The 26504-nt window shown below is 40.9% G+C and overlaps 1 protein-coding gene across 1 annotated transcript; it reads right to left on the bottom strand.

Annotated features, from left to right (window-relative positions):
• Positions 1-4275: 4275 nt before the first annotated feature.
• VCF2 (VCP nuclear cofactor family member 2) lies at positions 4276-14229 on the bottom strand. Its single transcript, XM_060002052.1, has 3 exons — positions 13997-14229; positions 12184-12283; positions 4276-4503 (listed from the first exon to the last, which is right to left on the bottom strand). Exons 1-3 carry the CDS (start codon positions 14227-14229, stop codon positions 4276-4278), a joined length of 561 nt encoding a protein of 186 aa, XP_059858035.1.
• Between the last annotated feature and the right edge of the window lie 12275 nt (positions 14230-26504).

Genomic DNA, 26504 nt, shown 5'->3' with positions numbered 1-26504 from the left:
GGATGAACAAGGGTTCTGTGTTAATTAGGGAATAACACAGTTAATTGTCACTTGTCTAACGTGAAAACCACAAGGTAAAACCCAATGCCACCTGCTGGGGACCAAGGAGAGACTGAGGAGAAGCTTCACTTATCCAAGGTCTTGGCTTCTATTAATGGAAGAGGTTCACACTTTATTATCATCCAAGGGAGACTGAGTTGATACATCAATACCCAGGCATATAAGCCTTGTAAACTTAAACTCATCTGGATTTACCAAATGTCACTTATAGGGACAAGTTGCCAACTCAACAGTTTTTTGTTTTTTCAGCTGTCCTGATGCATACATTCCTTCCTGTTTGGCCTATGCCAGGAAATCAATCAGGTTCGAGGCCATGAATTGACGAAGGTGAGATTGCAGGAGGTGCTGAAAGGCTACATGTTCCATATATTAGCTGCCTATGAAAAACTTTCAGAAGAAAAACAGACTAAGGTTGGTGTTGAAACTTTTTCCATCAACACACATGCACACACACACCACCACCACCACATCACATACCACACAACAACACAACTGACTTTTTTCTGGGTTTCAGTGGTCCACTTCAAGAGTTCAAAGTGTTTGAGACAACTTAGCCCATATGTCAGAAGTCAGGCCCTGTAAAAATACCCAATTAGTAGTCATCTCTGACTCATGCTCTAATGGTCAACCTGGTCCTCACTACAAAAGCAGCTCAATAATAGAAGAAAGGTGGCCTGTGTGAAAGTGGGAAAGTTTTGGTTCTCAACCGTGGCACAGTTGTTTGCCCACTATGTGCCTTTCAGCAAATCATTAGCCCCTCTCAGTTTCTTCAGGACCAGAAGTGGTCATGAGGATAACTTGCTGCCAGCCTCCCTCTCTCTGCCTGTGAAATGGAGAACCCACACCACGCCTACCTCAAGGGTTATTGTGAGGAAACCACATAGTGTGTGGCACATAATGGGTTCTTATTTAAGGGCAGTTCCTCTCTCCCCAACCTCCATTCCCACCTCACCTTCTATGAAGCATTCTATTCTCACTTTCTATTCCCATTTCTGTAGTGACATTTCTAAGACAAGGTCCAGTCTCACCTCTTGAGTTAACCTGGCTCCCCTTCTTCAATCTACTAATTTTGGATAAAATCCAGAGAAGTCTCTTCTTTTTTCTGCTATTCTTTGAAAATTCTTCTCCTGCAGAGCAGAGATACCTAGTTTTGAAGGGCTGGGTTCCGTCCCTGCTATTAAGTATTGAGTTTTATTCTAAGACCAAGGGACAAAAAACTGACCTTTTGTTAAGTAGTTAAACTAGCCATATTATTCTACAAAGCCATTGCTTCTGAAACATTAACCTCTAAGTTGTCCAGAGTAGGAAGATGTTTATTATACCCTTTATAACAAGACACCCCTCATAACTAGTGGGGACAGAGAATTAAGTTCAGAAAGAAGGTGCATTTCCAATTATGCAGAATAAGGCTCTGCAACTACTTAATAAACTGCACTACCTCAATGTTGCTCTGACAATCTAGGGCAAAGAAAGTCAGTGAGGCACACAGGACTCCGACTGTCATAGCCTCATGTTCTACACTGTTATCCTAATGCAAGGAGTCCTCTGGTCCAGTAAGCCTTGAAACAGTGAGCCCTGTTAATTGGACAATAACATGATGAGCATTTTAGTTTGCTCTGTTTCTTCTCTCTCGTGTTCTCTTTGGATTGGTGACTGGCTCAACAAACCAGTTCACCTCCTGGAGTGGTGTATTTTCCTCCCCAAAGCTGCATAACGTACTACCATTGACGTGAATTCAGTTAATGTAAATGAATTAAAGGATGCATTGGCTGGGCCCTGAAATTTCCTGTCCATGTTATTGATATTCCTTCACTCTATCATGGAGTTTTCATTTCTTCTATTGAGCATAACAAGCACTGCAAAGGCTGGGTCAAACAGAAGTGCCCCCCCAAAGCCCAAGTCCATGCAAACAGCGAGAGGTTCATCCCTGTTCCTCTTCCCCATCTTTCACCAAACGACTCAGTTGGCTCTCCTTTTAAATAGTTGATTGGGCACTGAATGACAAAATGTATTAATATTGGTTTTAAAGGCAGAGCAATATATAAATACAAGATCTTACTAGCTTGAGCTAACCAGTGTTTTAAAAGATGCTCATTCTCTGACACTATCAAGTAGCCTCATAACAGAAATATATTGTAGGTTGCCAAGGTTTAGACAATCTGCAGAAGACAGGGTAGAGATTACATATGGCATTTACTGGGATAAGAGATTTACACTGGCGGCCTTGGACTATGATTTTACTTACATTGAAAAAAATAATGTTTTGTCACGGTGGGAGCTTCATCTCTCATATCATTAAATGGGTGGAGAATGAAAGGAAATTTGCTTTCTCAGGTTTTTCAATGGCACTGCGTTTTTAATATATGCTTTGTTTCCATTCAATGCCACGTATTGAAGCCTGCAGAATTCTTCCTGGGTAATTCTGAATCATGTGTGCACCTGTGGTTTGGGAGTTCAAACAGGTTGTCTTCTTTAATATTTGGTTGTTTGCTTTATGATACAGAGAAAATGATAGCCAAAAAGTAAAAATTCTTCTTGTCAGACACCTGGTTTTACAACTTTGGGGACAGTAGTCATAGAAAAAAATATTCTTACACAAACTGTGCAATTGAGAAAAAAAATTGACCCAAATTGACCCATGCCTACTCCATAAGTTTGAGGCCAACGGTGCTGTAACCTTTCCTCATAATACTAAAATTCCACTACCAGTATCTGACCTTAAAATCCAATCCATACTAAAGGAAACAACCATGTAAATGAGGGGCATGCACACACACTTGTGTGTGTGTGTGTGTGTGTGTGTGTGTGAGATTTTTCTCCTCTTCCTAGGACAGTTTTCCTTTTCAAATATTAGTTCTGTGACTTCATAAAGATCTTATTCTTCTTTTAGTCAATCTGTTATTTTATGCCTTTTCCAAATCTTGACAAATGGCAAAGACCTAGAGCTACCTTTAATTCTCATATCTACTTGTTTCTGCTGTGTGGACTGTCAAATATATTGAGTAGGGAATGATGTGAACATGGAAGAGATTCTTATTAGACACCAGGGCCCTTTCCTTTAAATCTAGTGGCATGTTGTACCTCTGGCACTCGGCAGGGCAGACAGATAACTGGATACATTCTGGCTCCTTGTTAACACAGCTCATCACTGAAGAAGCAGGCATGTCTATGAAATCACTCTTCAAATCTGATTAGCCCTTTAGTATAACTGAAGAACATGGGAGCATATCCATCTCTCTCTAAATAGACACAACTACTGCCTATTTCTTCTAATGGTGCCTCAGCCATTGTTTGTAAGCCACACCAAACTTTGCAGTTTCAATGACAGAAACTGGCCCCCTAGTCTCTGTGAAGGGGTCCCTGAAACATAAAGTGGAGGGTTGTCAAACCAGTTTAACAACTCTTGTTACTTTAGACATTGGGCCAGGTAGCTTATCCTTTCTCAGCATTAACTCTAGACATAATAGGTAGAATTGTAAGTGAGATCACATAAACTACTAATAATTAAACAGGTTTATGTGCAAGACAGAAAGTTTTTATGTACTTATTGACTGACAGAATTGTGCAATGTTTAATACTAAGTCTGAAATGCACACTCCGGAGGATTAATGGTACAGAAGTTATCTGAGTATACAAGAGTCTTAGAAACATTCTTTCTAGAAATACAGAGTGGAGACAGTTACTAGAGAGATTTCACTTATATAGTCTAAATTGGGTCTAATTGGGCCCCTCACAAGTTGAGAGTAATTTCAATAAGACATCTGCCTTCTGAGAGGCAGTATGGCAGTCCAATTCAGTGCAAGACTGAATCAAGCTATCTATACTTTGGAATAAAGTAACACCTTTTTTCATGAAAATGTCATGTTCTTCACTAGCCTATTAATTTTTTTAAACTGAAGATCTTTCATTTTCAAAGGATGTTTGACTAGAGTTTCTAACCGACAGATTTGGAAACCAATCTGAATTGGACATTCTATGGATTCAACCTGAAGGTGAGTTTGCCTCATAGATTTGACACCCAACCTGAAAAAAATTCTATAAAAATTGCTTCAAAGCCCCCTTTGAAATAGCAAATGTGCAGCAAAACTCCAAGTCAAACAATTGTCCCTCAGCCTGTTGTTTAAAATATAGACTGAAAAGCCAACAGACCCTTTTGTGTGTGTGCAATTGCTTTCATAAACAAATTTTAGGCTGGAATAAGGAGCTCCTAGTTCATCATGCTGGAGATTGTCCTTGCTGCTGTAGGCTGTTGAAGTGTTCCTCCCTTAAGATCTGGTTGATGTGGGAGTAAGAACCTTGGCATAGTACATGCTCCTCATATGAGGATTGAGGTGTACTCATGTTGGGTTCAGCAACGATCTGGTTTAAGCTGCTTTCTGGTCCAATTACTCTCTCTGGGGTATTAACACTGCTGCTGCTCCTGTCTTTATCACTGCTTGAAGACTGGAGGATAAAAAACAGAAACAGGATGAGTATTACGCTATTACTATTTTTCATATTCATCTTGGAGAATAGCAGCATCAACCACTACACTAAGCCTTAATGGTTTAGAAACTAGAGCCACTTAAAATATTTCAATCTATGCTCACAACACAGCAACCCGTAAATTAAGTTGGGATTAACATCCACAATTTTATGGATGAGGAAACTGAGATCCATTGACTTGCCCAATGTCACGTAGCTGGGAAGTGGCAGAGTGAGGATTCAAACACAGGCCTTCTAATTTCAAATCCCTTCACTAATCGGTTGTACCTGCTTGCAGCAGGAGCTTATCCTAATAACGTGCATCAGAAAAGTAAGTTCTCACCCTCCAAGAGAAAGCATCGATCAATGCTACAGAATGTAGTAAAAGTACACCCATAAAGAATAAGATGGATTTTGGGAGCACACTAAAATAAAACAAATAACTTGTTACATACATACATTTATGCATACATACATACATGCACACGTATATACAAACCAGTGATGATTTCGTACCTATCCCCTGATAGTGGGCATACGTGGTCCTCCTATATCAATGCAAGGCTACACTCAGATCCTGAAAGGCACTTGATATACATTTTACGAAAGTTATATGTTAATTATTGGCATTTTTAAGACTAGTATTTATTGCTGTTCAACAAATATGGATGTGATATGGGGTGTATGTGTGGGTGTTTGCACCTAATATTCTGTTTTTAATTGAACTCTAACATGACTCAGGGTCATTGTCATAATGGAGAAACTACTAAGGATTCCTGAAAACAGTCATTGTCAAGAATTTCCTCCCTTACAGTGTTAGGATTCTCAAGGGAGAAAGTAATGACAAGGATCCATATCTGAACTACAATATTTAACAATTTTGATATTGCATTTTGGGGGGACATGCTATTATTTTTATTTCATTTACATTTAAACTTCACCAAACACTGAGCTCAAGTATATGCTGGTCCTTTGTTCAGAGTTTTTAAATGGACAGACAACTTTACGGGTGCAATGTATTTAACACTGCACAATATATTCAACAATTAGAGAATCTAGGGGGTGGTATAACTATATACCTTTATACATTTAGTAGCACAAGTAGAGGGACAAGCCCTGCAACTGGAGGAGAAACCCATTCAGGACTGAACAGAGAGGTCCTTGGTTGCTGAGAGAATCTCCCCTTGACTTCAGCTTGAGACAAACCAAGGAGTCTGTCAGGACACAAAAACCACTGAATTCAGGACAAACAGGAGCAACAGGATAGGTACTGAGGGATTGGCTCTTGTCAATTAAGATTGTGGAGGCCAGTCTGAAGCGAGTAGGGCTGGCTGGAGGCAGGAAATGTGGCAACTCAAGTCCAGGATCTGTAGATTAGAACAGCAGTCTAGAGACAGAATGGTTAGTGCTTTCTTCATAAATTCCCAGTTTTCTAAACAAGTTCCTAGGATGCTTTCCTCAAACAGCGGGTATTGCATTTCTTATAATGCAATCTTTACCAAAGGTAACATTAATAAGACTTAAACCAAGAATGGTCATGGCTCATCGGTCATTTGAAGCTTCTCGACATAGACTGCACACCAAACTGCCCACAGGTCCTCATAGACAGCTTATGTCCATCTTTATGCAACTAGAGACATACATTAAAAGAACTGTCCAGGAAAGAATTAGAATGACCCAATGGAAATGAAGGTTGTCACCAACAGCAATCAAACTGACTTCAGGACTTAATGTCAAGGCCAATTTAAAAAATATCCAAAAAGATGATTTTCCTAGCTCAAGGGTAAAAATCTGAAATCTCCAGTGGCATAAAATAGTGAAGTTATGAATATTTAAAAAATAAGTAGGTATTACGTTGGATAAGAAACCCACCACACACACTTTGGTTTCTCTTAGTTGGCTTTCCTGATCATTTTTCATTACAGGTACTGTCTGAAAAACAAGGTAAGAACTATAATTAGTTTCTGGTGAATCAAATTTCATCTCAAATGACAACATATCCATTTTATACTATAGTGTAACACTAGGTGATGCTAGACTATGAAATGGTACATTAAAATTAACAAGCTAGAAGAGATTTCTGTAGAATAATTGTTAAGAAAAAATTGATCTGCCTCCAATTTCTAGTTCATTTAAAGTGTTTTCAAACCCAGTTGTGTACAGACATAAGTACAAATGTTCATTGTGACACTGCTTATAATATCAGCATTGTTGTTAATAGCTGAAAATCAGAAACAATTAAATGTCCAAAAGCAGGAAAGTGATTAAGTTATAGTGCATCCATTCATACAATGTGATTTTGTCAGCCATTAACAATGATGATATAGTTGTATTTATACTGATATAGAAGGATGTCCCTGACATCATGTTTGTTTGTTTATTTAAAATTTGAGACTTTGGATCCTTTTTTATTTTTTATTTATTTTTTATATTTTCACTTTCTAAAGCATTCACAAGAAATGTATTTATTTTGTGGAAAACAACTATTTTATTTCCAAGTAAGTAACCTAGAGAACGTTACTACAAGACCAAGGCACATCTCCTGCTTTTGCATTCAGTTACTTCTGACTTCAAAACAAAGACTTAAGAACTACCATATGACCCAGCAATCCCACTACTGGGCATATACCCTGAGAAAACCGAAATTCAAAAAGAGTCATGTACCAAAATGTTCATTGCAGCTCTATTTACAATAGCCCAGAGATGGAAACAACCTAAGTGCCCATCATCGGATGAATGGATAAAGAAGATGTGGCACATATATACAATGGAATATTACTCAGCCATAAAAAGAAACGAAATTGAGCTATTTGTAATGAGGTGGATAGACCTAGAGTCTGTCATACAGAGTGAAGTAAGTCAGAAAGAAAAAGACAAATACCGTATGCTAACACATATATATGGAATTTAAGAAAAAAAAAATGTCATGAAGAACCTAGGGGTAAGGCAGGAATAAAGACGCAGACCTCCTAGAGAACGGACTTGAGGTTATGGGGAGGGGGAAGGGTGAGCTGTGACAGGGCGAGAGAGAGTCATGGACATATACACACTAACAAACGTAGTAAGGTAGATAGCTAGTTGGAAGCAGCCGCATGGCACAGGGATATTGGCTTGGTGCTTTGTGACAGCCTGGAGGGGTGGGATATGGAGGGTGGGAGGGAGGGAGACGCAAGAGGGAAGAGATATGGGAACATATGTATATGTATAACTGATTCACTTTGTTATAAAGCAGAAACTAACACACCATTGTAAAGCAATTGTACCCCAATAAAGATGTCAAAAAAAAAAAACTGCAAAAAAAAAAAATCAAAAAAACCCAAAAAAACCCAAAGACTTAAAATGGACTGTGGGGCTTCCCTGGTGGCGCAGTGGTTGAGAGTCCGCCTGCCGATGCAGGGGACAAGGGTTCGTGCCCCGGTCTGGGAAGATCCCACGTGCCGCGGAGCGGCTGGGCCCGTGAGCCATGGCCGCTGAGCCTGCGCGTCCGGAGCCTGTGCTCCGCAATGGGAGAGGCCACAGTGGTGAGAGGCCCGCGTACCACAAAAAAAAAAAAAAAGGACTGATGCTGTAAATGAGATTGTCTTTAAACTACTAAAGAACATCTAAAACGTCGTATCCACTAGCATTTTCTAGGCCAGTAGTGCTGATTAGCTAATAAACATAGCCTACGTTATACAACCCTGGGCCTTGTCTCATTTCACCCTTTTGAACATACTTCATACGAGATATCCCACTTAATGAGTCCTATTATTGTCAGAGTTCTTGGGATGAAAAGGTTTCTCCTTGATACCGTATGGTTTTGACACTTGAAACTGCTATCTTACTACAGAAGCTTTTTCCTTACTGCAATTGATTTTAGAAAGAGAGCAAATTCTTTCATCAGAAGAGAAATGAGATTTTAAACGCTTCAGGATTGAGAAAGACCCATAAAATATAAATGCTTTTCACCATCCTCCTGATACCTCAAAGAAACGTCTCATCAGAATGTATTTGCCAGTTACAAAGCTCATTCTTTTTCCTCTGACCATTCGATATAAGCTTAGTGCTGATACCTGTGGAAGACAAATGAGAACAGGCCCATGCTCTGCAAAATTGAAACCCTTGTAAGTTCAAGTACACGGCAAAATAAAATTACATTTATAAAAGACTCTGACCAAGGGTCTCTCACTAAATGACATTTACAAAAGCACTACACAAAAGTCCTAGGGTCTAGGTCTGTGTGAAAAGGCAGGATTTTAGATTAGTTTGGGCCATAATGAAATCTGCCTGCTTACACTGTAACCAAAGAAGTTTCAGTTGAGTCCAGCAGAGATCTTCCATAGCACATTCTATTTGGAGATAGGCATCAGGACCACCTGTGGGGTTTTTGTTAGTTTGATTCACATGCACATGCCAGGTCCCCATCCTGAGAGGTTATCTCAGGTAGGCACAGGTTGTTCTGATACCCAACCACTATCCAAACAATTACTTGTGTGCCTACTATGTACAAGCAGGTACTTTGCCAGGGATACTTAGGGACTCAACCAACAGCTAATTCCTGAGCCCAATCAAGAACCCATCCTCTTTGAGGATGACAGCGTTAAGCTATTGCAGTGACAGGAATGTAGCAATGAATGCGGACCAGGGAAATAGAAGAGGTTCCTTAAAATGAATGGCATCTGAACTGGGCCTTGGAGGATGGGGAGAATATTAATAGGATGGGTGTGACAAAGGGAGAGAACAACAAGAGCACAAGCAGGGTGAAGAGGAGTCTTCGAGGAGACAAAGCTAGTAATACAATGTGGCTGGGGCCTCCTGGAGAGGAGTTTGTGGGAGACAAAATATGCATGAGAAGGTAGAGCTAGGTTATCAAGGGCCTTGAATGTCATGCTGAGAAGTCTGTCGGAATAGGTACTTGAGCCTAAGAGACATGCTCGGATCTACTTTTAGGAAGAGGATTCTAATGGATGAATGGAGTAGGAGGAGAATGAGAGCACAGAGACCATGGAGGAAATTTCTGCAATACATTTAGCAAGCGGCAATGCAGGCCTGAATTAGGATAGTGGAAATGTAAAGGAAGGCATATATGCGATACACATCAGAAGTAGGATAGCAGGAGTCATGGAGGAAATGACAGAGACATTTAAGTTTACCCCAAGCTCCCAGGACAGGTGGGGTCTGAGGAGCCAAGTTTTAGTGAATAGTTGCATGAAGGGGATGAGAAGTAACAGGCAGTGAAAGCAGATTACAGCTGGGAGGTAAAGGGGGAGACACGATCCACTAACTTGAGAGAAGAATACGGTAGACAGAAAATTAGTTAGGAGAGAGAAAGAGCACCTTATCAGGCTAATGAAAGAACCAGCGAATAAATAGAATCTGAAGAGACGAGGAGGAATATTAATTACAGAGCATCTTCAACAAAAAAGAATGGGAATGCATGTGTATATTTACAACAGAGAATTATGTAATTCTCCTTAACTGTAAAAGCAGATTAAGCTGGTATTAAACTTTTTCATTTATGTGAACCTCAACAACAAAAAATTTTTCACCCCTAGTACATATCCCATACCTAGAATCGTAATATTTTTATTCTAAGGCAGCTGCAGAAACTAAATTAAGCAAGTCCATCCAAGCACTTAAAATATGTGCTCCCAAAGTTCCAACACATTTGAAATGAAAGACTCGTTCATATTTGCTAAAACCAATGAAACACTGTAGAATCTTATGAGCCATAGGATATCAAATCAATTTGGCTGCTGAATTACAATTACTTTCCAAATTAGCAAGGCAAAGGTACTTATGTGTTAACTTCTCTGTGTCAATGGGATAAATAATCTACACTTTTCTGTAGCTCAGTTTCCCTCATAAAATGAAGCTGAACTAGACATTGAGTTCTAAGTTGTTTTCTAAGTCAAAAATTATATTTATAATAGAATCTATATAAGTATAAAACAATTTAAACAACTTCACTTTGTTTCAACTCAGTTAATGGCATTTGAACAAAAGATTGATAAGTAACCATCATCTGTAGAAAAACATGAGTGCGTATGTATCTTCAATTCTTTAAAACAACTTAGATTTTAACAACCAGTTGGAATATAAAACTGCTCAGGATTGCTTGGTATACAACATGAGCAAAGTTTCATAAAATGCATGCAACAGATTAGGCCATTTTTGGAAAGGGTTGTCCCTGCATTTTTGAATGTATCTTTTAAATGGAGGATAATTTCAGAAGTTAACATTTTGCCATGGGTTATAAAAACATGACTAACAACCATTATTTTGTTCAATGACAGTTTCATCCGAAATAAGGTCTCCCAAAGCAGTTCTGTGTCTTAGAATGTGTATAATTAAAGGCGATGTGAACACCCAAATCTACAGTCAACCTAAGAGAAAACACTTTTCAAAAATTATGCCAAATGTTCTAGTTGTCTTATGAATTGACACTACTTTAAACAACGACCTGACAAAGAGACAGCTCCTACCAGCTTAAAAAAGGGGGTGGAGTAGATTTTATAGAATTCTAATTTTTAAACATAGGTGGGGCTCCTGGTTCTGTTTCTCTCTCATTCGTCTCACTTCTGATGCTCCCTTGGAATTCTAGCATTGGGATATCAAATCTTTTCCAATTCAGGTACAGAAGAGAAAAAGGCAGAGATATGTTCCCGATAAGCCAATTCTGTTCATATCTACACATTTTTTCACTCTCAATTTCTTGCTACTACTTGGCAATCTGAAATATAAAATGAATGGTCTTGGCAAGTAAGAGAGACTAATACAAAAAACATTAGTGTCTTTGTGTTTGCGCTTTCTAGAAGGCTTATATTTATGTATGAGGGCACAGATTTACAGGAAAAGTGGTGATGTAATTTGTAAAGATGTAAGGTTGAACAAAAAAGAGCAGTACTCCTGAACATGCAAAGATATTCAACGAAAAAGGCCAGCATCTAAGAGAGCAAGTTACATGAGTTATACCTAGCTACAATTTACCCATCCAAGTAGCTGCCCAGGATCTGGGACTATCACCACCTGCGTAGAGGTTCCAGGAGGAGGACAGGGATCGATAATCATTTCACTTTTTGCTCACAAAAGGGACAAGTGAGCACTACTTAGTCATTAACTAATAGAATTCATACATAAAGACTTAACAAGGTTCCTTTAATCCTCTCCTAGTAAGCTATACCTCAATTAAAACAATACTATGCTAATGCCACAAGTCATTAAAATTCAAGCTCTTCCATTCAAGCGCCATTAAAGCTTTGCAAAATCACCAGACTCCCCCATCCTCAATTTCATTTTCACTTTTCCTAGCCAGAAATCAAGAATCCCCTTCTAGCCAATAACACATCATTATACTCCTGAAAATTTATTCTCCATCTAAAAATAAGGGAGGGGGTTAAGATGATTATTCCCTGCTCCTATGACTGGAGAAAAGTTTAAGACCTAGCTTTTCCTGATTACATTTTCACTAAGTCTTTTTCTGTGCTTCCTTACCACCTTCTGTGAGATACTGCATACCATGGCTAAGGGCTCCAGCTCAAAAGCCACTGCAATCAAGTAAGAATACATTTTTGAAGGTTTCTTGGAGTGATACATTTCTTTTAATTGCAGGGCACCAATTGGATAATGTAATTTAGGCAGTGGATGAACTAGAGAGAGGCTATCTGACCATATTCCTACCTCTGCATCCTGAGACTCCTGAAAGACAGGGTGTCTCTTACTCCTTTTGGACTGGGGAGAATGGTGATTGTCCTCTTTATTATGATTCCTTCTTCTTTCCCTGAAAATAAACCACAAGAGAGAGGAGAAAATATCACCCAACAATTGATATTTTGGACACTTAATTTGCGAGCCAGTGGCATACATATATGTGAAATCTTGTCAGAGAAAATACAAGTCATCATCTGCTACTCCAATAATTTAAAGTCGGAAGCACACATCACCCACACGAAGAAGGAAAATATGAAACAGGAACTCTAGGTTGAAAAGTCAAGCTGTAAATTTCATTTCTAAACATTAGCTTCATAATTTTAAATGACTCTTGGGAATAAAGTAAGAACAGGAAGAATTTAATAGCTACATTTTCAAAATCTACCTCAGTAGGCCCATTGTCTTCATTTCCTGAAGTTACAATTCCAGGTTAAGTGATTTTTAACCCCTTCTACATAACACTTAAGACAGGTGTGGCTGCCTGTGTCTATTTACTGTTAATGCTCCTGTGAAAGTGGTATAGAGACAGACAATGGAGAAACTCTCCAAGTGTGCTGTTAGCCAATTATTGTTGCTGTACCAACTACTATTATGACATAATGGTTACTTCACTAGATTGTCATCATGAGATTGTGACTGATTACTAACTTGAAATACGGCTTCTCAAAAATGTTTTTTTTAACATCTTTATTGGAGTATAATTGCTTTACAATGGTGTATTCGTTTCTGCTTTATAACAATGTGAATCAGTTATACATATACATATGTTCCCATATCTCTTCCCTCTTGCGTCTCCCTCCCTCCTACCCTCCCTATCCTACCCCTCTAGGTGGTCACAAAGCACCGAGCTGATCTCCCTGTGCTATGCAGCTGCTTCTCACTAGCTATCTATTTTATGTTTGGTAGTGTATATATGTCCATGCCACTATCTCACTTTGCCACAGCTTACCCTTCCCCCTCTCCATATCCTCACGGTTGGTAAGATTACATCTTCAGCCCCAATTCCCCTCTCAGTAAGTAATCAGATTGCAGCATTTGACAAAACAGTTCTTGAAGACACCCTATAATTGAACAGACATTTTCCCAAGCCATCTACTTAGAGAGTACTTTTAAGTTTATGGTACCCCTAAGGATGGCTGAGTCTACCCATTTTTATAATTTCATTTCTCTTCAATCTTTCTCCCATCTCTGGGAGACTGAGTACTGATCCCATAAACCAGTGATTTCAAACTCTTTGTTAAAGTAAAAGAAACTCCTTTCTTAACAAAATAAACATGCAAACAAACAAACAAAAAAGCAGCAATAAATAAGAGAAAAAAGAGGAGTCACTGCACTGAGAACACAGGCTCTTTAACCACACCCTCCCCTGGATCCCCCCTCCCTGTGCTACCCATTAGCTTAGCCTGACTCTTCTTAAAACTGAGGAAACAACAGGCCCAAAGAAGCAAAATGACTCAGAGTAAAATAAAAGGCGGGTAGAGATGGAACTGCAAGGGAAGTTCTCTTGAGCCCTGGCCCAAGGTCCTCCACAAAGCCCTACAAGAGGAAAACTTTAGTAAAGAGCTACACGTCCAATCAAACGATGTCTTTATGATAAGGAAATTGTCAGGATAAATTAATTCAGATAATTTGTGTGCAGTGCTGTTAAGAAAACTTTTTTTTTGGTAGAAAATATGTGCTATTTTTTCAGATGTATGAGCATGCCAAGGAACCTTCAGAAATGTTACCTGGACTTGGTAAAAGAAAGACCACTGCAATCAGTTCAGACTTCATTCGTACATACTGCTTATTGTCCAGTGACTGTGTTCTTAATTCCAAAAGCATGTCCGTAATTGGGCCCCTACATTCATATTTAGGACCGGAGAACACATAGTACCAGCCGAAGCGGCCCTGGCGATATTGGCCGAAGAAGCAAAGCGGGATGGTGAGGACCAGAGATGGACCGGTACAGGACACCGTTGCCCAGACAAACCTTCCCGGCACTGCAGCCTTCCTTAGTGCCGCCGCTGGAACCATAGCAACAGGGGCAGGAAGTCCTGGTGCCCCGGAAAGTCGCGAGCCTGGGGGACGGGGCTGCGCGCCGGTGGGCGGGTTCTGGGCCTGCGAGCCTGTGCCCAGTAACGTCAGTGCCGGTCTGCCCGCCCGAGTCCGCCAGAAGTTTCCTCCCGGGCCCTGTTTCGAACTCTCGGCTAAGGGACCTGACCGGTGATATCTGGGTCCCGTCGTCCACTGCCCCAGCCCCCCACGTGCGGGACCGGTACCAATCCCCTGGTCATTTTCCTCCCACCCACCCCCGGCCTGTAAACGCGCTCGTCCCGTGGCACAGTCACCGTGCTCCTGTCAGCCCTCACTCTTCTGATCCGTCCCGGCGACCTCAGTGCCCGCGAGGCTCAGCCGGTCACCCCGGAGCCTCTCCGACCTCAGCGATGTTCTTCTTCTCCCCACACGAGCACCCCCCTGCCCACGGTCATGCCCTGGGTATCAGGAAGACAGCGGCCCTCATGGTGTATAGCATTCCTCCCTCTCATCACCCCCAACACGACGTCCTGTCCTCCATCTCCCTCGCTCTAGTGCCCCTGCATTGATAGCCCCAACCTCCTGGAAACCGCCAGCTCACCGACCACACATCCTTCCACAACATCCGCCAGGCCCCTCCTTACTCCGCGGGCCCAGGGCTGGAAACTGTCCCCCACAAACACACCTCCTGTGCTCCTTGCACCCTCCTCCCTACTCGCCCTCTGCCTTGTATCTGAGCACCTCAGCACTGAGGACGAAACTCTGAAACTTTACAGAATTGTTTTATCTTAAATCCATGACCAGGGGAGAATTGCTTTTCATTTTCACTCTCACCTACAATACTACATTACACACTAGCAACCCTCCTCCATTCTAATGACCACCAGTCTCCCCCCGCCCAATAATTCGTGGAAAAGACAGAAGCAGTCCCGTGGGATTTTTCAAGCTTCCCAATCCCAGTCTGCCTATTTCTACCCTGGTACTCTGCTGCCCCTCTGGAGGAAGTGACCAGATCCCATTTGAGGCTAAGCCCTTCACCTGGATCCCATATCCTTCCTCCTTCTCCAGGAGTGGGCCTTTGCAAAGATCATCCCTTTTTCCTGAATTGTCATGTTCCCCATTTCTTCTGGATCATTCCATCATCTACAAAGTGGGCAGAAGGATGGCTGGAGTTTAGGAATTTAGCCTTCTGGAACTGATCCTGGTTCCTGCTGTGGTGGTGAGACCCCTAGGGCCTTCATTCCCTGTAGTGGGAATGTGGAAATTGGTTGAGTCCAGAGCCAGGGGTTCTACCATGAAGGAAACCTAACCTGTCTGAGGGGCTTAGATGACCCTGCAGCTGAAGCTGTGGAGTCGACACCCTGCACAGGGGTGGGATGGAGGATGCGCCCCAGATTCAGAGGGGTCTGCAGATGCCAGCAGAGTGAGCTGAGGCTGAGTTGGCCAGGGAGCACCAGGACCCGACCAAGAGGAGAGAGACAAAAATGCAAGTTTCATCAGCCCCACCCATGGGCGGTGCAGGTCAGCATCACCAACTGGACCCGGGAGAGGAGAGTCATCCTTCCCTCAGAAACCACCAAGGATACTGTGAGCAGCGTAAGAATTTCATAGACCCCCCCATCCCTTCCCACATCACCCAGGAGATTTGTAAACCATACATACGCCTTCCCCACCTTGGAAAGGAGCAGAGAAGTGGGGTGGAAATCTGAGAGACTGAGCATTTCACCAAAACAGACAGCATTATTTTAAACTAACCATTCACATGATAGCATCAGATTGCACTTACCAGATTAGATATAAATTCAGTGGGGTTTGTTTGTTTGTTTGTTTGTTTGCCACTCCAGAGAGTGGGCACTCATGATAAAGATCAGATCAGATCGGCCAGAGAGAATAAGTTAACCAAAGTCCCCATGCCATCTGAGGAGTGCAAGTGAGTCTGTGATTTCAGCACACCATCCCCACCAAATCCTCCTCTGCCCACCATCTCCTCAGTCCATGTTTGAGGAGATTGGGGCATCCTCGCCTCATCCTCCCCTTTAACTGAGGACAATGTTTCACATCCCATAAAGAGACCCCCTTCCAAAAAAAAAGGGAGCACAGAAGGAAGAACGGACCAGACAGACACACAGAGTGGAGTAACAGATGAGAGTTGTCACTGAGGTGAGCAGGGCCTCCTCAAGGCCATCCTTGCCCTCCATAAGCGATGTCAGGCTCCATTCTCCTTTAACAAACAACACAGGCCCCATTTTCCAAGGCCTGAGGCATGGAGCTTGGCTTCAGAAAATGGTTGTAGCACTGTGTACTGCTGGAGAAAATCACGGAACCACACGTTAGAGCCACTGTGCTTTCATAGTCTTCATTGTCTCCCGAGATCGCAGTGCTGTACAGAATGCTTTCTTGGTGACCCCAGCACTTCCCCCAGTCCCTTCTGAAGGCTCCCAAGATTTCACCTCTCTCCCTAAATTTTCTACCATGCATCTGTCTCTTCACTCTTAGCCAAAGCACATTCCCATTCTCTGGTGAGATCCAAGCGTGCGGGGAGGGGAGGGAGAAGTGCCTCAGTGCTGGACAGGAGTGTGGGATTCTGTTGTCTTGGCAACATTCTTCTGCTCATCCTCACTGGATCACTCATCTCAGGCAACAGCCCAGCTGGAAGGGCCAGGACCAATGGGAAATTCTTCTCTCCATCTTGCTCTCTTTCTGTGACCAGAGGCTGAGATAAAACACCGGTGTTGGTTACCAGGGAAACTGAAGCTTAATCCATCTGACTCAAGAGAAAAAGAAACCAACAAAAGAGTGGAAACTAAGGCACAGGATGTGCTGGGGGAGGCCACGCAAAGACATGGAATTGTGATTCTCAATAGATGCGCTTCTCCCAAGTGTCCTGTGCATGCACAAACGTGTACTCATGAGCACCCCCTTCAGCCCGGAGCAGCACAGTGACTGTGGCATAAGGTTCACAAGGGGGAGGCAATGAGGCAGGAATGGAGGCAAAAGCCAAATCTTGAGAGAGGAGGAGGAGGCACTACCTATCCTTTGAAACTATTGCCTACCATTTATCTCAATGTTTAAAAAAATAGACTTTATTTCTTTTAGTGGTTTTAGAGTTACAGAAAAATGAGCAAGAAGTACAGATGATTCCCAGATCCTCCCACCCTCACCTCCATATCCAGTTTCCTCTATTAGGAACATCTTGCATTAGTGTGGTACATCTGTTACAAGGGATGAGCCAATGTTGATACCTTATTACTAGCTGAAGTGTATATTTTATATTCGGTTTCACTCTTTGACTTGCACTCTCTGGGTTTTGACAAATGTATAATGTATAATGACATGTATCCACCATCATAGCATCATACAGTATAATTTTACTGACCTAAAAATCCATTGGGCTACTCCTATTCATCCCTGCCTCTTTCTTCCTAAAAACCTCTGACAACCACTGATCTTTTTGCTGTAATTTTGCCTTTTCCTGAAAGTCAGAGTTGCATTGATATGTTGTAAAACCTTTTCAGATTGGTGGTTTTTACATAGTAATATGCACTTATGGGTCATCCATGTATTTCTGTGTCATGATGGCTCGTTTCTGTTTATCACTGAATAGTATATTATTGTATGGCTGTACCACAGTGTCTATCCATTCACTGATTGAAGGACATCTTGGTTGCTTCCAAGCTTTGGCAATTATGACTAAAGCTAGATAAACATTCATGTGCGGGTTCTTGTGTGGACAAAATTTTAAACTCATTTGAGTAAATATCGAGGAGCACAACTTTTGGATCATATGGTAAGTGGATGTTTAATGTTGTAAGAAACTGCCAAACTGTCTTCTAAAGTGGCTGTACCACTTTGCATTGCCACCAGCAATGAATGAGAGTTCCTGTTAACCCACATCTTCAACCACCATTTGATATATTCAGTGTGTTGGATTTAGCCATTCAAATAGGTGTGCAGTGGTATCTCACTGTCGTCTTAATTTGTAGTTCCCTAATGATACATGATATTGAATATCATTTCGTAGGCTTATTTGCCATCTGTACATCTTATGTGGTGAGGTGTGTGTTCAGATCTTTTGCCCATTTTAAAATCGTGTTGTTTTCTCATTTTTGAGTTTTAAGAGTTCTTTGTATATTTCGGGATACCAGTCCTTTATTACATATTTTTTACAAATGTTTTCTCCCAGTCTGTGGCTTGTCACTTCATCCTCTGAACAGTGTCCTTCACAGAACAGAGATATTTAATTTTAACAAAGTCCAATTTATCAATTTTTTCTTTTGTGGGTTGTGCTTTTGGTGTTGTTTTAAAAGGTCATTCATTGCCAACCCAAAGTCACCTAGATTTTCTCCTACGTTGTCTTCTAGGAGTTTTATAGATTTGCATTTTACATTTAGGTCTGTGATCCATTTAAAGTTAATTCTTGTGAAAGTTTTTTTTTTTCACAAGATTTTCTTTTTTGGCATGTGGATGTCCACCAAGGCTTATGTTGACGTTGCATTAGGTTCAGAGTCTTATCTAAAATTATTTAGAAAACGCTACACTAAACCAACTTCATCTAAAAGAAAGTGCAGCCCTCTTCCAAACAGCTTAGGAACAGAAAAAGCAAACATATACTCTCTTCAGATAAATCAGGCTGGAATTTACCTAGTGATAAACCGAATGAGCAAATTGATGGTGAGACGGTTGTTCAATACAGCAGCAGACTTAACCTGTGCTTCCAAAAAAAAAAAAAAAAAAAGAACTGACCCCTAAATTGTACCTTTTTGAACATGGCTTTAGATGTTGCACTTCCTGCTCCAGGATGCGTATGAGTTGAAAAGCAACATTCACGTGGATATGAGGCTCTTAGGTCATGTGGTACTAGGGACTTTCTAGTTATTTGCTCTTGGTCAGTAGGAGGAAGCCCAGTGATTTACCACCTGAAAAGATGTGTAAAAAGCCTGGTTGCATCTGAAATCTTTTGTTTATGAGCTGGAGACAAATATCTCACAGAAAACTCAAAGGAGGCAATGGGCCCAGAAGAGACCACAGAGGACCAGAATTTCAAAATTAGGGAAAAAGTCCTTTCAAAGGGTCCCTCATAGGATGAAGCTTTTTAGTGCCATGTGGACTGTAGTTCAATTCATGGCCTATGGAGGATCTCAAAGCATAGTTTTTGGATGGATAATAGATGGATGGAGTCATGATATCATGCAGGCATGGGTGGATCGCTGGACACTTAAATTCCTAGTTTCTCTGATGAGGTCACATGGGTGCTTTCCAGTCCCTGTTAATTTACATGTTTTATATTTGTTTTTAGGCTTAAAGTAATAATCATTGGTGTTCACCAGGAAGAAGTTCTCTGTGCCAATCTAGTTGCCCATCAGAAGAATATTGTGATCTGGGTTGAGTGCCTATCAGAGGATGCTACACAAAACCAGTTAATCAATATAATCCGTCATGCATCATGAGAAGTAGAGATACACATCTATAAGCTAATGTATATGCACATGCTCTAGTATCTATGAAGCCAGCGTGACAATTCTATTCATTTCATCCCACAGGGGAACCCCCAGGCACGAGAACTGGTGTCTGAAGTTTCCCAGCTAAGAGCGGGAGCCACAACATGCCAGTGTTCACCATTGTGGGGAAGAATCTCTGATTCCCACTGAGGGGAGAGTGTACCACCTGCCTGCCTCTGAAGGCACTTCTTCTGTCCAATGCCTGGTTTTGGGTTTGGTTTAGTCTTTCACTCAGATTATATCTTTTTTTCCCATGTTTGAGTCACTGCTCCTAGGTTCTGACCTTCAGTGGAATCCAGGAGGGTTTTAGTGAGTTTTAGGACACACTAATTTAAAATAATCCACTCACTATCTTAGTATTTTATAACTTCAAATAGAATCTAGAATCCAAAACTGTATTCAGACCACCAGCTTGACACAACTTACAATTGAGCTTTATCCTCCATAAACTCCCATGAGGAGATTCTGCTTCTGGCTACCATGGAGTAAGCCCAGTACTGCCTATCTCTCCTGCTGATTACAGCTAAAGACTCTAGACAAATACACAAAGCATGTGTGTACCTGAGGAATCAGAAAAGTAGGCAAAATAGATGAACTGTGGTAAAGAATCAAAACATGGAATCCATCCAAATGTATATCTTGAGACCCAGACTTGTCTAACCTACCTGACTTCCCTGTTTGGATGACTCAACATGTCTGAAACAGATCTCTTGCGTTTGTTGTATATTGTTTGTTTTTTACTTATATACATCAGCAAGTCCTCTTGATTCTATATTCAAAATATATCCTGAGGGCAGCTATTACTACCACCATTCTACAAGGAATTCCCATTTTTCCTTTGAATGAAATCCATTCTCCTTAGTGCGGCCTGCCAAACCCTACACTTTCTGGCTTCTGCCTACCTCTCCAACCTCTCCCCTCATTCAGTACAATCTAGCCACACTGGTCTTTAACTGTTCCTTCATCATTCCAGACTTAGTTCCTTCATCATTCCAAACTTGTTTCCTTCATAAGGCTTTTCAATTTTCTGTTTCTCTGATGTGTTATTTTTCTATTGATGCTTTCTAATTTTCCTTTCAGGCTTTGGCTTTCAGCTTGTGCTTTTCTTTGTTTCTCCTGCTTAGAGTTATTTAGTTTCCTTGATCAGTAATTTAATCCTTTTACCAAATTTGGGAATTTTGGGGCCATTTTTTTCAAAAAATCTCTTCTGCCCCTTCTGTTTCTCCTGTCCTTCCTGTATTACAATTGCACATATGTTGGGATGTCTGATATTTTCCAACAGATCTCTGAGGCTTTGTTCATTCTTTAATCTCTGTTCTTCAGATTGAATAATTTCTATTGATCTATCTTCAAGTTTTGTGATTGTTTCTTTTGTTTGTCTGTTTGTTTTATTGAAGTATAGTTGATTTACAATGTTGTGTTAGTTTCAGGTGTACAGCAAAGTGACTGTGATTGTTTCTTTTGCCATCTCAGTTATGCTCCTGAGCAAATCTAGTGTTTGTTTACTTATTCATTTCAGTTATTACACTGTACACCTCTAGAATTTCAATTGTTTTTCTCTCATAGGTTTTTATTTCTTTGTTGATATTACCGATTTTTGGCCCAGACCCACAATTGTTTTCCTTGAATTTTTAAACATTTATTTCTTAAATTGGTTTGACATATTTGTAATAACTGCATTGAAGATGCTATCTGCTAAATTCAAAATCTAGTCTCACATAGAGTCAGATTCTATTGACTCATTTATTTTCTTGACAATGGGTTATACCTTCCAGTTTTTTTCACTATTCTAGTTAATTTTCTGAAAGATGAACATTATAGATAATATGTTCTAGTGACTTTGTTTTGTTTTTCTGAACGTTGTTGGCTTTTTTTGTTTTGTATTAATGGATAATTATTGTAACCTCACCTGGGCTCATACTGCTAAAACTGTCTCCCACATCCTGTGTGGGCAGTGACATCTCTACTTGGCAGCCTCCCCTTCACCTGTGTAGTTTTGTATTCAGCCAATCATCCGGGTAGAGTTTATGTTCATACACCTCAATCCTAGGGTTGCCAGATTAACATACCAGATGCCCCATTAAATTTGGGTTTCAGATAAGCAATGAATAATATTTTAATATCTTTAAAATTCAAATTGAACTGAGCATTCTCTATTTTTATTTGCTAAATCTTGCAACCCTACTCAAGCCATAAGGTCACCTCTCTGCCACACAAGGGGCGTGTGGGTTGAGGAATACATCCAAATGCACAGCAACATCCACCCCTCACAAGCTGTCCCAGACTTTCAATTTTTGCCTGGCTCCCTGTGGTCTCCCACATGCATGCATATTTTAGCAGTCAGAGGGGTGGAGAATTTAACTTCTTGGCCCTTTCATGACTCTTCACTTCCAAGCTCTTCCTGTAAAATTTCTATCTGTCCTGCCAACATCCCCAGATTGAGTCCACCACCTCTATACAGTAAAGGTGTGGATTTTTACCTTCTGAGCTGGAGTGTGAGGATGAGACCACCCCCAGGAAAAAGGCCACAAAGTCACCTTCTTACCCAACACAGTAGCAGTATTTCATAAAGAAACACTTCTCAGGTTATTGTCTGCCAGTGCCATGAAATAGTTGTTTTCAATAATTTTGCCCAGGTTTTTACTTGTGTTCTGTGAGCATGAATTGTGCAAACTCCTCACACCACCATTCCTAGGAGAATCTCCACAGGGTCTATTTTTTTTTTTAACATCTTTCTTGGGGTATAATTGCTTTACAATGGTGTGTTAGTTTCTGCTTTATAACAAAGTGAATCAGTTATACATATACATATGTTCCCATATCTCCTCCCTCTTGCGTCTCCCTCCCTCCCACCCTCCCTATCCCACCCCTCCAGGCTGTCACAAAGCACCGAGCCAATATCCCTGTGCCATGCGGCTGCTTCCCACTAGCTATCTACCTTACTACGTTTGTTAGTGTGTATATGTCCATGACTCTCTCTCGCCCCGTCACAGCTCACCCTTCCCCCTCCCCATAACCTCAAGTCCGTTCTCTAGGAGGTCTGCGTCTTTATTCCTGCCTTACCCCTAGGTTCTTCATGACATTTTTTTTTCTTAAATTCCATATATATGTGTTAGCATACGGTATTTGTCTTTTTCTTTCTGACTTACTTCACTGTGTATGACAGACTCTAGGTCTATCCACCTCATTACAAATAGCTCAGTTTCGTTTCCTTTTATGGCTGAGTAATATTCCATTGTATATATGTGCCACATCTTCTTTATCCATTCATCCGATGATGGGCACTTAGGTTGTTTCCATCTCCGGGCTATTGTAAATAGAGCTGCAATGAACATTTTGGTACATGACTCTTTTTGAATTTCGGTTTTCTCAGGGTATATGCCCAGTAGTGGGATTGCTGGGTCATATGGTAGTTCTATTTGTAGTTTTTTAAGGAACCTCCATACTGTTCTCCATAGTGGCTGAACCAATTCACATTCCCACCAGCAGTGCAAGAGGGTTCCCTTTTCTCCACACCCTCTCCAGCATTTATTGTTTCTAGATTTTTTGATGATGGCCATTCTGACTGGTGTGAGATGATATCTCATTGTAGTTTTGATTTGCATTTCTCTAATGATTAATGATGTTGAGCATTCTTTCATGTGTTTGTTGGCAGTCTGTATATCTTCTTTGGAGAAATGTCTATTTAGGTCTTCTGCCCATTTTTGGATTGGGTTGTTTGTTTTTTTGTTATTGAGCTGCATGAGCTGCTTGTAAATTTTGGAGATTAATCCTTTGTCGGTTGCTTCATTTGCAAATATTTTCTCCCATTCTGAGGGTTGTCTTTTTGTCTTGTTTATGGTTTCCTTTGCTGTGCAAAAGCTTTGAAGTTTCATTAGGTCCCATTTGTTTATTTTTGTTTTTATGTCCATTACTCTAGGAGGTGGGTCAGAAAGAATCTTGCTGTGATTTATGTGTTCTGCCTATGTTTTCCTCTAAGAGTTTGATAGTTTCTGGCCTTATATTTAGGTCTTTAATCCATTTTGAGCTTATTTTTGTGTATGGTGTTAGGGAGTGCACAGGGTCTATTTTTAAAGACAAACAGAAGGCCCAGATAAATGAGTCAATCGGTGCTACTTGAGTACCTACAATGTGCCTACATCCACTTAACTGGATGTCAGAGGTACATAAGAGTGATTCATTGTAGTCACTATCTTCAATAAGCCTACGGTTGACCTGGGAAGTCGTCTGTAATGACATTGTACATTGCTAAAACAAAGCACAGTTTTTCTGAGCAGAAAGGTTTTGCAGTTGCTTATGAGTGAATGTGGATTTAAAATTACCAAAGTATGGTATATGTGGCCCTAAGCTATTCTGGTTACTGAAAACTGTGATTCTCTCTGTGTGAGATGACCAAAAAAGGTCAAAGTTGTAGCCATGCAACATACTCACAGCTCAATACAGGAGCCTCTCTAGCACCTAGGACCTACACAGATAATACCTACATTAGAATTTACAGAAAAAAATGGGGTATTCCTTCTATCAGAGCCATCACAAAGATAAATTTGTCTTTGTAATGTAAGCAAATAGTTATGCCCACCATGTTCCAGGGATATCCTAGAAGTGGGAGATGAAAGAAGAATAGATCCTAGTCCTTGGCATCTGGGATCTCACAATCACTTGGGGCAGACAGACATATAAACAGAAAAGCAGTGGAAGTGCAAGAAAGGACACAGGGGAAGGGAACCCTGTAAGAAAACACACACAGAAGTTGTGACCAAAGAAGCAGGAGGAAGACAGAATGAAGTTTCGTTTTGAGTGTGAAAGAGCTCACCTGCACTCATCCAAGGTCACTGAGCACTGAGGTCATGTCCTCGATTATGCTGTTGTAAGCCTGAGTGACATCTACAGCCACTCACTGAAGAGCTAAAGTAACCTGATGGCAGTGTTATATTCATGAAACAAGTATTTATTGAAGCCCAACTCTGTTCATCAGTCATTTTGTATTTAGGTTTATGAAGGGGAAAAAGTGGAGAATACAATGGTATCAGAGTATTCTGGACAAAATATGGGAATACAAGCCATCACCAACCACTACCACCCCCAACCCCATTCTCATGAACATAAATTTAAACAGAGACTTTCTATGTTCACTCATTTTCAATATATTATTTCTTATGAACAAATTGAACCTATAATAATAGCTATAGTGTTTTGGGTGAGTAGCATATTTCACCATCACTCATCTGCTGGGTACCAGGCTCCAGGCACTGGGTCAGGCAGGATCTGGAGACACAGGGATGATTCTTGCAGGGAAACAGTGTTTGAATAGCTCATAGTCTAGTAAGCAGACAGCCACAAATTAAATAGTTGAAAAATAAATGTGATGAGAACCGTGGCAGGAGTGAGCTAGGGACTCTCAGAACACAGAGAAGAACCATGTAATCCAGGTGGTCGGGAACAGCTTCACAGAGGGAGTAATATAATATTACTACTCACATTTACAGATGAGATAACTGAGGATCAGAGAGGTTAATTCATTCACTCAGCATTATATACCCAGACAGTGATGGAGACAGTTATCCACCTACGCCCGTTTAAATGCAAAGTACTATGAAAATGCACCATGCATTACAAGAATCCTTCCCTCTTTTTAAAAAATATTTATTTATTTATTTTTGGCTGAATTGGGTCTTTGTTGTTGCGTACGGGCCCTCTCTAGTTGCAGCGAGTGGGGCCACTCTTCATTGTGGTGCGCGGGCTTCTCCTGTTGCTGAGTGTGGGCTCTAGGCACGCAGGCTTCAGTAGTCGTGGCACGCGGGCTCAGTAGTTGTGTCTCGTGGGCTCTAGAGTGCATGCTCAGTAGTTGTGGCCCGTTGTGGCACACGGGCTTAGTTGCTCTGCGGCATGTGGGATATTCCCGGACCAGGGCTCAAACCCGTGTCCCCTGCATTGGCAGGCGGATTCTTAACCACTGCACCACCAGGGAAGTCTCCTTCCCTCTTATTATTATCCTCTTTTTCAATCCACATTCACCACCTCTACTTCAACTTGGTCCTGCTTTACCTTTGATTCTTGCCTTTCTATTTTTTATTTTGAGATTTTATTGCAACAGTTGTAAATTCACATGCAGTTGGAAGAAGTAATACCGAGAAGATTTTGTAAAACTACAGTACAATGTCACAAATTGATATGGGTGCAGTCCACTGATCTTATTCAAATTTCCCAGTTGTACTCGTTTGTGCATGTGTGTGTGTGTACTTAGTGCTATACAATCTTATCACATGTGTAGGTTTGTGTATCCAACACCACAATAAACATACTAAACTGTTCCTTCATCACAAGGATTCCACCTATGATTCTTTGATAATGACACACATTTCCCCACCCTACCAACCTTAAACCCCTTAACCTGGCAGCTACAAATATGTTCCACATTTCTAAAATTTAGTCATTTCAAAATTGATGCAATAATGAAATCATACAGTATGTAACCTTTGGGGTTGTCTTTTTTTTTTTCCTTCAGCATAATTCCCTGAAGATTAATCCAAGTTGTTGAGTGTATCAAGAGTTTGCTCTTTTTTATTTCTGAGTAGTACACTGTGAAATAGATGTATCACAGTTTGTTGAACCATTCACCTGTTGAAGGACATCTGGGTTGTTTCTAATTTGGGGCTATTACAAATAACACTGCAATGAACATTTGTATAACAGATTTTTGTGTAAACATAAACTTTTATTTCTCTGGGGTAAATGCCCGAGAATAAAATTGCTAGGACCTCTGGAAATTGCATAATT

The sequence above is a fragment of the Delphinus delphis genome, chromosome X, assembly GCF_949987515.2.
Source record: "Delphinus delphis chromosome X, mDelDel1.2, whole genome shotgun sequence".
Lineage (NCBI taxonomy): Eukaryota > Metazoa > Chordata > Mammalia > Artiodactyla > Delphinidae > Delphinus > Delphinus delphis.
The sequence above is the reverse complement of the archived record's forward strand: the minus strand, read 5'-3'. Positions and strand labels throughout refer to the sequence as shown.

Bases quoted from the DNA above. Each gene is read 5' to 3' on its own strand.
- VCF2 (XM_060002052.1), bottom strand. From the start codon at position 14,229: ATGGTTCCAGCGGCGGCACTAAGGAAGGCTGCAGTGCCGGGAAGGTTT. The intron at 12,284-13,996 runs GTATGTACGAAT...GTTTATTTTCAG, and splicing joins CAGTCACTGGACAATAAGCA to GGAAAGAAGAAGGAATCATA. The intron at 4,504-12,183 runs GTAGGAATATGG...TTTATCCTCCAG, and splicing joins AGGAGTCTCAGGATGCAGAG to TCTTCAAGCAGTGATAAAGA.